Below are 11,758 nucleotides of genomic sequence, written 5' to 3'. Positions count from 1 at the left end.
GATATTTCTAGTTTTTATAGGCTTTTGATAAGACTTGCTTTTGGAAGCAGAAATAGTAATAGTGGGCATTTTATGATATTACACAGTAACTGGAGATAGAGAAGATGAAGAACAGGGATCCCTTTTGCAAAGATAGGCGTTAGGATTTTAACGAATATTGGAAAATGAAGTAGAACTTAATTTGGTCGTAGATAGAGACGGTGAAGAATTGTACAATCCCATTCATTTGGTTTAAAAGTAACAGATGGATGAGTTCTATTGCTATGAGAAGATTTTAGCTTGGTTTTTATGTTTAGGATGTCAAATTCCATAAATACCCATTTCTAAAACTTTTTCACTTAAATCTAGCACGCCCAAATACCATGACAAGGTCCAATAATGAATTGGTTAGTTTTTGTAAGATTGTCCTTGGGCCCATAGGTCATGACACAATGTTAGAATTCTAGCTCTTCTAGAGTGATATCTTACTGATGGTTCAGGCCCCCCGATAGGAGGTTTTCTTCACCCTCCACCTATGCTGCACAGGAAAGGCCCAAAGCCCGCCTGGCAACACCTCTTATTTCCCCACCCTATTCACCTTTACAAACATTTATGAAGAATGTTCTATTTAACACATCTTGGCCAGTTGAAGAGTAGGCAACAAAGTTGTCAGTTGAAGGTGCTCTCTTCTCTACTCCGCACTCTTTTTGTTTCTAGGATTATTCGTTCTTCACTCTCTTGCTATTACTCGCAGGGAGCACAGCAACCAAGGTGCATATTGTCATATAGAAACAAGCGAAGCATAGCAATTCGTGCTACTGGAAAGTGTTGCTAACCGGCAAGCAGGACTTGATAACTGGCTAGGGAAGGCTTGGCTTGAAGAAGAGAAGATGCACGAGCCACCCTCTCTCAATTATACACTATTTGAAGATAGTGATTCGAATGCCTATCCCCTACCTGTGTGCTTGCCTTTACTTCCTGCCCTTACTTGCTTGCCTTGAACTACTCTCCTCAACCCGCAACTACACCGGTGATTTTAATCGCCATCCTATGATATTTTTTAATGGTATCGAAAAGTAGCTTTAATGCAGTAGGCTTTTTTCTTTTTTAATTTAATTTGCAGTTAGGGTGTTAGCTTCAATACCTCCCAAGGGGGAAAAGGTTCAACCTTTCATATGAAGGTTTATGTTTGCACGAGATTAGCTTACATATATCATCAGAGGTACTAATTAACCAAATTGTTGTGTTAAAAGCGTTTTTCAAAGGAGAAATTTTTATAAAGTTCAATTTATGTTGCAAAAATCACCAGAAACAAAACAAATTTATTAAATGATTTTCAATCAAGTTTCTTGTTTCTCAAAACAAGAAAAATCAGAAAAGTGTTTTTCAGTAAATTATCAAACAATTCCTAAAATGATAAAATTCTAACATTTTTTTTTTGGTAAAATGCATTTCCAATATCAATCAAATAATTTAATTAGTTGAGGATGATGAACATGATTCTACAGAAAGACTTTCCCAGGGATTATGCGACCAAACACACCCTATATTATGGAAGCTGGATCAGGTTGCTGGACCACACTAAGTTTCTCCATCATCATGTCACAAATGGGCTTGCTAGAGTGTTTCAAGGAGTGTGAAGCTGGATCTGGATTCTGGACCACACAAGATTCACCATCATACGTACGTAATGCCACAAATGGGCCTCATATGGGCTAAGATTTACGAAGGCCCAAAAGCTTTAAATATAATAATGATGAAATTATATGATTGGTCATGTGTTGATTAATTTTTCTTTTTCTTAATGACCCAAGTCCTCAAAATAATCTGCTGGATGGAGCGAATCGTTGTGTTAAAAGTGATTGCAGAAGCTGGGTGTAATTAATATTTTGTGGAACATGGAATCTATCTAGAAGTATCTGCTCTCTCTGTTCTTAATTAATTTTATATGAGCACGATTAAGAATTGTTTGTTTTGTCTGATCTTCAATATTTATATCCCAACAGCTCATAAATTCTTCTTCTTAACCACACCCATCAAGAACATATGAGAGAGAGAGAAAGAGAGAGGAACAGTAAAGTGGAGATCTAAGTCAGAATGAGATAATGCTAGCTAGCTTGTTTGTGATATTATCAAAATATACTATAGAGAGAATTAGTGTGGGAAGAAGGGGTGACAAACACAAATCATGTAAAAGCAATAACTTTCTCTCAAGAATGCATGGGAGAAGGGTTGGAGAGGTGTGAGAGAGGAAGCAGAAGAGAAGGAGGAAGTGGCAACTTTTTTGCATGAAAATGAGGGAAAGCTATATTCTGTCTGACAGGATAGATAGGGAATTAGATTCCAAGCCCACTAACACTTCTAACACGTACTACTTATAATTTAAATTGCAGAGAGATTCAAGAATGGGGCCATGAGTTGTATTTATAGTAACTTAATCCTTCATCACTAGCATCTACTGTCAGCTGTGACAGAATATATATTGAATAGCAATCCAAAAGATACTAAGCAACGTGAAAAAATGCCCTCACCATGTATCCCTTACTGTATTGAAACTCTTTCTCATCTATTTTAGCTTTCTATTTCTATATTTAAACCAGCAGCAGTTAGTGTTCATCTAATTTAGCATGTGGGGAAGATTCCTAATACTTTCCTCATGGACTTCTGCTTTCTTTGTTTTCTTATCAATCAGAGCTCATGGCTCCACAATTAGGGGGAAGGGGCCTCTCTCTCTCTATGTCCCCTTTTCATCTGTAGAGGACCACTGGAGTGACTAGGTTAATTACATTTGAAATCTAGCTGCACTCATCTGGGCCATTCTTAACCTCAGTCTGGTCTCTTCATCACCTGATTTTTAGAGTTTTAAAAGGAACAGCTATAGATGGGTTTAGCAATTGCATGGCTCTGTTAGGGTTAGGTGAGAATTTGTTCAAAGTTTTCTATTCATGAGTCTAGATCTTTCTACCAATTAGAATAGAAATTTGTGTTCCTCTCATTCTTCTCTATCACATATTCGGAGGGGCCAACCTTTGCATTCTAATAAAATGAATCAGACCTAAAACCCCGAGTGGTTCCATGGACCCCTTTCTAATGTGTGTGGAGAGGTCTGAGGGAAGCATAAACCTTTACCCTGACACTTATAGGGTCTGGACTCTCCATTCAACTCAATCCGATCTTACTAGCAGATTCTATATTAATTTATTGAGATGGAGGGAGGGAAGATATATGCATGTCATATGTTTGTTCTCTAGGAGATGCTTAGATCTTTGGGAACTACCCATAAAAATTGCTTTGATGAATCTAAAATGGTGTACTCATCAACCTTCTATTTTCACTTGTCCACATACAATTCATATTTAAGTCATGACTAGTCCCAGTCCTGGGATGAGATTCGATGAGAGGCATATACCAAATATTGCATCCTGTTTGATAAGGAGGTTGTGAAATCTCTGGTCTCTGTGTTGGACCATTCATTTCATGTGGTTTTGATTGCTGTACACAGTACTGTAAGTACATGCAAGTAACAATCACCGGCCACCGGCACGCCATTATACATGTATGGAGCCCCTGTATTGATCAAATATATTCTCCAGAAGACTATTCTGATTTCTGATCCAGCTTTAGGTCTCATGCATGTCCCACCAATATCCATTTCTTATCTCTCTCTCTCTCTCTCTCTGTGAAACTCGAAAAAGCACAAAGGTCCCATGGGAGCGGAGAGTGACCCAACAAATATGTGGAAAAAAAGCAAGAAAAGAAAAGCTGAAACAGGAAGAACCAAATAAACTTTGATATGTTGGGTCTTGGTCAGGAGATCGAGTAGGTAATAATTCACATATAATCAACTCCATGGCTCATCCATGGGAGGAATAGTAAAAAGAGGAAAGTGGTTAACAAGAATCTATCTTTCGAATTAAGAGTTAATTGAAGCAATTTATCTTCCAATCATAAATTCATAGATGAGGCAAGCTGAGATGACTACCAGCTTCCATCTTCCTTTTCCTCTTTATGATAAATTATCTTTTAGACACGAAGTAAAGATTCTCTGATTCCTTCATGAAGAAGACATGTCTGTAATTGAGTAATTCATGTTCCAACACTCCAGAATCCACACACAGTACTGCCAGCGCTCACCTTTTGTTTTCTTGATCGTTACGTACACCTGTATTTAACAAATTACTCCATGGGTTAATATATATAGAGGGAGAGAGAGAGCAGTGATGATGGTACTCTTCTTAGGGTTTCACAGGGATCGAGCTACCAGCAATACAGATGCAGCGCCATGGAAGTTTCTACGCGTATATATATACTAATACCATTACATTTTACATACCCAGCTAGAGATCTCTCATTTCTGGCCTGGGTCACTGTCCCCTTATCGTAATCCTGAAAAGGAAGCAAAGACCAGATATAAACATCACAACAGGTGCACTGCATGAAAATGACTCATACACACATCTGTAGACATTTTGGTTTTGAGATGCTTAACGCGTGATAAAATTTGATTCTCAAATCAAACCAATCAACCAAAATTGGGGAAAGATGGTTGTGGGGCCGCCATGAAATTATCTGTTAGTGGGTTTTCAGGAACTGAATTGATGATGATGTGAAGAAAAATCTAGTGTGTTAGGTTCAGGTATGAAGAATGATGCCCTGTAGGTATTTCAATGAATTTCTCATATAGGGTTTCAATGCTATTTAGATTTCTCTTAATATTCGTTCTTTACATGTTAATAGGTCTTCTCTTGACCAAAAGAAAAGAAATAGGTCTTCTCTACTTCAATCATGGACACTCACAAGCGACACCCTTATTTGTTCAGCCACCATAAAAGGGATTAAATTTTTTTTTATAGTACTAAAAGAATGCTAGCTCATTGCTGGTACTTCCATTCTTAATTAATTCTTTATAGAAGCTAAGATTCCTTTTAGGAAGGAGGGAGAAGCAAAAAGGACTACAATCAGAGTGAGTGGGACTACTGGGGAGATTCCTTCAACTATTCTCTTGCAGTCATCCCATGCATGACATCATTCTTTCATTCCTTAATCCTTCTTTACCTTCCTTAGATCCCTTCATTTATCTTCTTTATTAAAGACAGAAAAAAGCTTTACATTCACATGACATACATGTTACAGTAAAATGATGAATGAGTTTCATGAAGAGAGAGAATATAAGAAAAATTTGTACAAAATAATCCATCGATCCTAATAGATTGAAGTATACATATACATCTAGGTGATTTAGGGATCCACTCGTCAAGGAATAACCTTTACCATGCACCTCAGTCGAACCACCTTGGACCCAAGATCCTTCTTTAACCTCTCCTTCTACGCCATAACTTACAATAACAGTTATCTTCATATCATGTCATTGTATCTTTTGTCTAATCTTTCAGTCTTTGAGATAGTTTTTTGGACAAAAAATTTTAAGTATGGAAACTACCCGCCAGCAAGCCAAAGCAGACTTGTATGATTGATTGCTTGAAAACCAGCCCCACCATTTGCTTTTAGGTCATATGATGGAACAGACGCAACAAGCCTCATGGAATTCAACTTGACCTGTACATGTACTAGCTGTTTTCATCTTTATGGACCAACTTCTACATTATTAACGTAATGACCAAGATCCCCCATCTATCCTTATATGAATGACCACCTTTGTATGGCTTACTGGTATCTCTCTTTACTTTTTCCATTTTTATATTTTCCCAGACAGGAATGTATATTGTAGAAAACTAGTTAGATCTGTTCATAAACAAAAAGGAAGCGAAGAGGGTTTGCAGAAGATATCTAGCTTAGGTTTGGGGTCCTGTAGAAACATAGTATAAAACTTCAAATGGGTTGTCAGTGTATAAAGTTTGTTATTTTGGGTGTCGTTGCAATTTGCTCTTAATTGAAAAATATTTCAATTTGTGCATTTGCCATCAATGGGTGTTAATGAATTAAACTCAGTAAACTGTGTTTATTAGACAATTAGTGAACTGGATGACATGGTTGATAGTGATACCTTCCTATATATGAAACAAAGGGCCAAAAATAGAGGAAAGATGAGAGATATTTTACATAAATAGTAAGTTATTACTTTAAGGGGCTCCAAATAATTTAATTTGATCAAAGCTAGCAACTTTGATCCACATCCTTTATTCCCTTTCACTATCTCTATAGGTAGCAAGGCCGCTTTATAAAGTTGCAGAGAGATTTTACTTTGTCTTATTGGGGCATACTGGGGTCTGTATTAGATTTAAGGTTGAAATTTTTGTTCTATTTCCTCTACTGGGTCTTTAGACAATGGCCATGTCTCAACAAGAATTGACCTTGTTTCCACTCTGTGCAACTTGTTTAACTTGTATATGCGATTGAATGCTGGAATGGATTAATTCAAAATCCAAACCTAAAAATTTGAACCTAAATTTCCCTCTTAATAATTATTTATACAGAATTTTCCTCTTAATTGACTGGTTTTTTTTTTCTTCTTCTTCTTTTTTGTTTTAAATTTTTTTTTCTCCTTTTTGACCAGCTAAATGTTATTCGAGGGGTTGGTTGGTTTCTCATTTACGTTCAACAATTCTACAATCACTTAAAAGAATTATTATGTAAAAACTTTGCAGGAAGTCCAATATACAAAGTCAAGCTAAGATGAAGAACAAAAGGAAATGAAATATTATTTATCCCTAAAGAACTTGACTCTTATTGAGATATCAGTTTAAAATGAAATCAGTCATTTTCTTATGAAAGTTAATAAAGAGAGTGGGGATTTTGACAAACTTGACTTCAAATATTAGATTGTTTTGCTAACATTTTTCTTCTTCTTTTGGAAAGGTAAGTTGTGGTTTATCCCATGTATATGAATTAATGAAAATTTGCATGTTTTATTCGTTAGTTTCCTCCATTGTTGACTAAAACAGTCGATGCAATGTATGTGTTTTACTCCTTTATGGCATATTCTCCGTGAAAAATTAAACTAAAAGGAGAGATCTTGCGAAAGTTACCTCCACTTACACGTCTGTTATTGAATATTTTACTTCATGAGTATCCCCTTCAGTCCCCTATATATACAAGCTACAGTTCCCAGTGAGGCACAAAAACCTTCAAATAAATTGACCTCAAAGTCTTACTCTCACAGGTTCAGTATCCTTCAAAGTTTGGTTTTGTTTCTTTCTCCAAGAAGAGAGCTTCTATAAGCAGAAATCTAGGGTTAAGAGGCTCAACTTAGGAGATTGAAACATGGGTTTTCTTAATTTCGTTGCACCCTCAAAGCTAGAACCAGCAGTAACTCTATATGTCCAGTACAGGTTGTTCACTTGAGCTGGTGATGATCGAACTAGTGATCTTTCACTTTGTGGTAGTAGAAATGGACATGTAGCAGAAGAAACAAATTTAGTTTTCTTAGCCTCCAAACATAACCTTAAAAAGGTGAGGTGGTAGAGGATCTGAATTAGAACTGGAGGGACGGCTTTGCTTTTCCTCACCTCCACCGACTCATATGGGTATATGATAAGTTGATAATATTCCATAATCCGTAGAAGAAGACTGACAAGAACTTTGTGTGTGGGGGCCACGTGGATCTGACGTGGCCGTGAGAGGAAGGCTGGATTCCCCGACCATAAGCATCTCAACTCTGCCGTCACATCGGACGGTTCCTGTTGATCGCCACTCCTGCACCTACACAACCACTACCACCACCACCACCACCACCACCACCACTTTTAGTTCTGTTCGTTTCATTGGCTGCTTTTTGGTTCTGGAGTTAACGAAGGGAGAAGCTTTGCATGAAGGGTTGGACATGAAAAGAAAAAAGTTTCTGAAGAAGGGTAATTCGGTAATAATAAGAAGTAACAGAGTGATCATCGTTATTTCCATGCAAAAGAAAGAAGAAAAAAAGAGAGAAAAACAAGAAACCTGGCCGGAAACTGACCGGAGAAAAGGTCAATCCGATCGTGACCATTCCATAGCACCAAGACACAACTTTTGCTTTTGGATTTCTTAATCAAATTGTTTTGTGGATTGTTGAGTTTATAAAATAGAAATAGAAATAGAAATCCTTGATGTTAGGGTTTCCTTCCTTCATGGCCCATCCTTGCCTTCTTTAGTGTGTCTCCCCCACTTAGTTTCCATGCAAGCTGAGGAGAGGAGCCATTGATCTATCTACTATATGACCCCTTTTTGCTAAGCACAGCACTTGGAAAAGCATCATAAAGAAGCTTACAGGTTAAGAAACTTCCTCCACACACACTCCCTCTAGACACTCACAAAACCCTAAAAAATAATAAAACAAAAAGAGAGAAAGGGAGAGAGAACAAGAACAAAATTAAATAAAAAGCCCCCTCCTTTAACTTTCCTTCCCCGCCTCTCATTCCTTCTTTCTCTCTCTTTCTCTCTTTCTCTCTCTCTCTCTCTCTCTCTCTGCAACTCCTTGTTGATGTGATTCTCCACCATAACTCCAAAAACCTATCAACCTTTACAAAAGAGAAAGAAGATCAAAAACCATGGTTTTTTCTTCGGTTCCGGTCTATCTAGATCCACCCAACTGGCAGCAGGTAACGTTTCTTCAGCTTCTTTCCTTCCATAGCTTCTTCACCAAAAAAGCATAAATTCAAAGATAAATATTCTCATACTTTTGCTGTCTTTCTTTCTCTTTCGGCTTTGCTGAATATACTACCAGATATTTCATTGATTTCTTACTTTCCCGTTTATATTTTTATCTTCTGCAGCAAAACCCAAATCATCAACATGGAAGCACCAGCGAGAATCATCAGCTTCCCCCACCTCCGCCGCCATCGGCCGGTGGGGGTGGAGGTGGGGGTTCAATCAGGCCCAATTCTATGGCAGATCGTGCTCGGATGGCGAAACTACCGCAGCCGGAGACAGCGCTGCAGTGTCCGAGATGCGAATCGACGAATACAAAGTTTTGTTACTTCAATAATTACAGCCTTACGCAGCCTCGCCACTTCTGCAAGACTTGTCGACGATACTGGACTAGAGGAGGTGCTCTTCGGAACGTTCCGGTGGGTGGAGGTTGCCGAAGGAACAAGAGAAGCAAAGGTGGTAGTAGCTCAAAATCTCCGGCTACTTCTCAAACTAGCTCTGGTAACACAAGTGCAATAGCCACCAATAGCTGCACCACTGATATGATGGGTCATATTGCCACACAAGTAGCTCCTCAACAGTTGCCATTCATGGCTTCTTTGCAACATTACTCTGACTATGCTCCAGCTGACATTGGCCTAAATTTTAGTGGAATTCAGCCACAACTGGCTCCATCAGGTGGTGGTGGTGGTGGAAGTGGTGACATAGAGTTTCAGCTAGGAAGCAATTCAGGTGGTAGCGCCACCATTTTAACTGGTGGAGCTACAGATCACTGGAGACTACAGCAAGTGCAGCAATTCCCTTTCTTAACTGGGTTGGAGCCTCCTTCTGGGTTATACCCATATGATGGTCAGGGTGGTGCTGGTGGTGGTGGCGAGCCACCAGCTTATGCCGGAGGAGCAGCAGCTCAGCTTAGGCTAAAGCAGCCGTCAGGCTCCACCGGTGGCAGTGTTACACAATTTGCTTCAGTAAAAACGGAAGAAAATCGAGGAGGGTTAAACTTATCAAGGCAGTACTTGGGTGTTCCTGGAAGTGATCAATACTGGGGTGGCAATGCATGGACAGATCTTTCTGGGTTCAACTCTTCTTCCACCAACCATCTCTGATAATTCAAAAGCTTCATCATCTTCTCTTTAAATTAATTAATTAATTAATCACTGCAGCTTCGAGTAAGGAAAACCAGCACATCACTTGAAGAAGTTCCTAACAAGATCATATCAGAGGAGTCTAATTAAAGATGGAGAATACTGCAGGAATGGATCATCTCTTCGAGTTCATGATCTGATGAAGAGCCTAGAAATGGTAGGTTTCTGTTTTCACTAGAAATTGTAGCTAGGTTTCTTTGTTTTGCCTTAGTTTTCCATCTTTTCTCTTTGGTTTTGTTGTGTATTATCGCGTGCTTACAGAAGTGGGTGTATTCAGTTCTTGGAGTTTGGTATCTGACATGAAGGGCTAGATGTTAAGAATGGATCAAAAGCACTGTAATGAATGATTTCTTTTCGAGTTTTCTTCCCAGAGTTTCATCTTACCTCTGAGTTTCCTATCTCTTCTTCCCTAGACATTACAGTTACTCCAGTTGCATAAAATGTCAGCATTGAGAGACTAGAGAGTAGTATAAGGAAGAAGCTAAAACAAGGGGCATGCAGGTTGTATCGTACTGTCTAAAATAGCAAATTGTAATTGAATTTCGTTCGTCCCTTGTCTTCTTCTGCTTTGAACACTGTTGTTCTGATCGAAGAACTTTACTGTTGTAGTATGAATTCTTAGTAATTTAAACGACTTCCTGTCGGCCAAGTTCCAACGCAGTTGAACAGTTTCAGCTGCTTGTTGAAGGAACAGAGAAGTTTGAACTATATTATAGATCCTACTGTTCTTCTCTCTCTCTCTGCGCAACTATTCAAATCCGACATGGAATTCCGTAAACCTCTACATCAGATTACACACATCCACGATATGCTATCATTGCTTTCAATGGAACCCCATCATCCACTAAGAAGAAGTTGTCATGCCTTAACTTTGATCCCCCCTTGTAGGACAAAGCCTACTCTGTAGAGAAGACTATATAAATGATAAGTTCAACAAGAATGTTCTACCTGAATTAGCAAATTTTGAATCTACAGTGTTTTTTTTCTTCTTCTTTTTCTTTTCTCTCAAACCATTCTTCTTAGCTTCACCCAAAGTAGCTTTGTTTTGCTACATGATCTCGGGAAATTCAAATTGGTTCTACAACAAGATCTATCGCATGTCTATACTTAGTATAGAAGTCACTTTCCTTGTGCGTCTCCCACCAGTTTTACTATGCATGCAATTAAGTTCGTATGCGAATGTGTGTTACGAGAGAGAAAGAGAGAGAAGCTTTAATGATTTTGCAATAATAACGAGAACAATGATACTAAACGTAGTTATTTGGTTGCTGGTTATTGGGAGTAAGAGAGATGAAAGTGTGGAGATCGAGAGAGGTAATGATCTGCGGGTTTTATAGAAAGCCAAAATCCCACTCAAAACCATGCAATCAAAGACAGACTCAAAGCAAGAATGATTCTTGAATTCCGTTAGCAGAATTGGAAGACCAGAGAATCAAAAGAAGGACCATGGATATATCTGAATACTAGATCTGATCTGACCTAAGAGTCTCAGCTCAAGAGACCTGAGTACTCTTCTCCCCAGGCAGGCCTCTGTGACAATGGCCTTTTTCCTTCCTGGGTTCGATTTGATTTCACTTTCACTCATGTATATGTTTTGGCTTGGAACAGAAACACTTTATTTCTTTGATTTTATTCAGGACCCATCAAAAGAAAAACAATGAAGAAGAAGAAGAAGAAGAAAGAGAGAAAGAAAGAAAAAAAGACTACAGTGTCTCGGTCTCCGGGACTGACCGGTATCTAAATCTTACTTAAGTAAAATAGGAAGATTAATTACAATATAGTTTCCAAATCCAACATGATCCATGTCATATGGTCCAACTAAGCGATCTTCTCGAAAGAAAAGAATCTGGGTTTCGGATTTTGCTTTTGCAAGGACCAAGGCATTGTAGTAAGAAAGAATAAAGCAGCATTCAAAATCATTAAGAAGAGAAGAACCATATCAGAAAAGCGAACACTACTCCCCCCTTCTTTCTCTCTCTTTTTTTCTTTTTTCTTCTTCTTCTTAACCTAAATGTGTGAAGAACCAGAAGATGAGGAAAACAACAAAGAAG

The 11,758-nt window shown here is 38.4% G+C and overlaps 1 protein-coding gene across 1 annotated transcript; it reads left to right on the top strand.

The window, feature by feature from the left end:
* Nucleotides 1-8,331: 8,331 nt before the first annotated feature.
* On the top strand, nt 8,332-11,171 carry LOC149027347 (dof zinc finger protein DOF3.6-like). The gene is made up of 2 exons (XM_089146757.1): nt 8,332-8,513; nt 8,688-11,171. Exons 1-2 carry the CDS (start codon nt 8,463-8,465, stop codon nt 9,666-9,668), a joined length of 1,032 nt encoding a protein of 343 aa, XP_089002883.1. The 5' UTR covers nt 8,332-8,462; the 3' UTR covers nt 9,669-11,171.
* The last annotated feature ends 587 nt before the right edge of the window (nt 11,172-11,758 follow it).

Source organism: Hakea prostrata, chromosome 1 (assembly GCF_041222555.1).
Source record: "Hakea prostrata isolate BN-2017 chromosome 1, UWA_Hpros_2, whole genome shotgun sequence".
Classification (NCBI taxonomy): Eukaryota; Viridiplantae; Streptophyta; class Magnoliopsida; order Proteales; family Proteaceae; genus Hakea; species Hakea prostrata.
The sequence above is the reverse complement of the archived record's forward strand: the minus strand, read 5'-3'. Positions and strand labels throughout refer to the sequence as shown.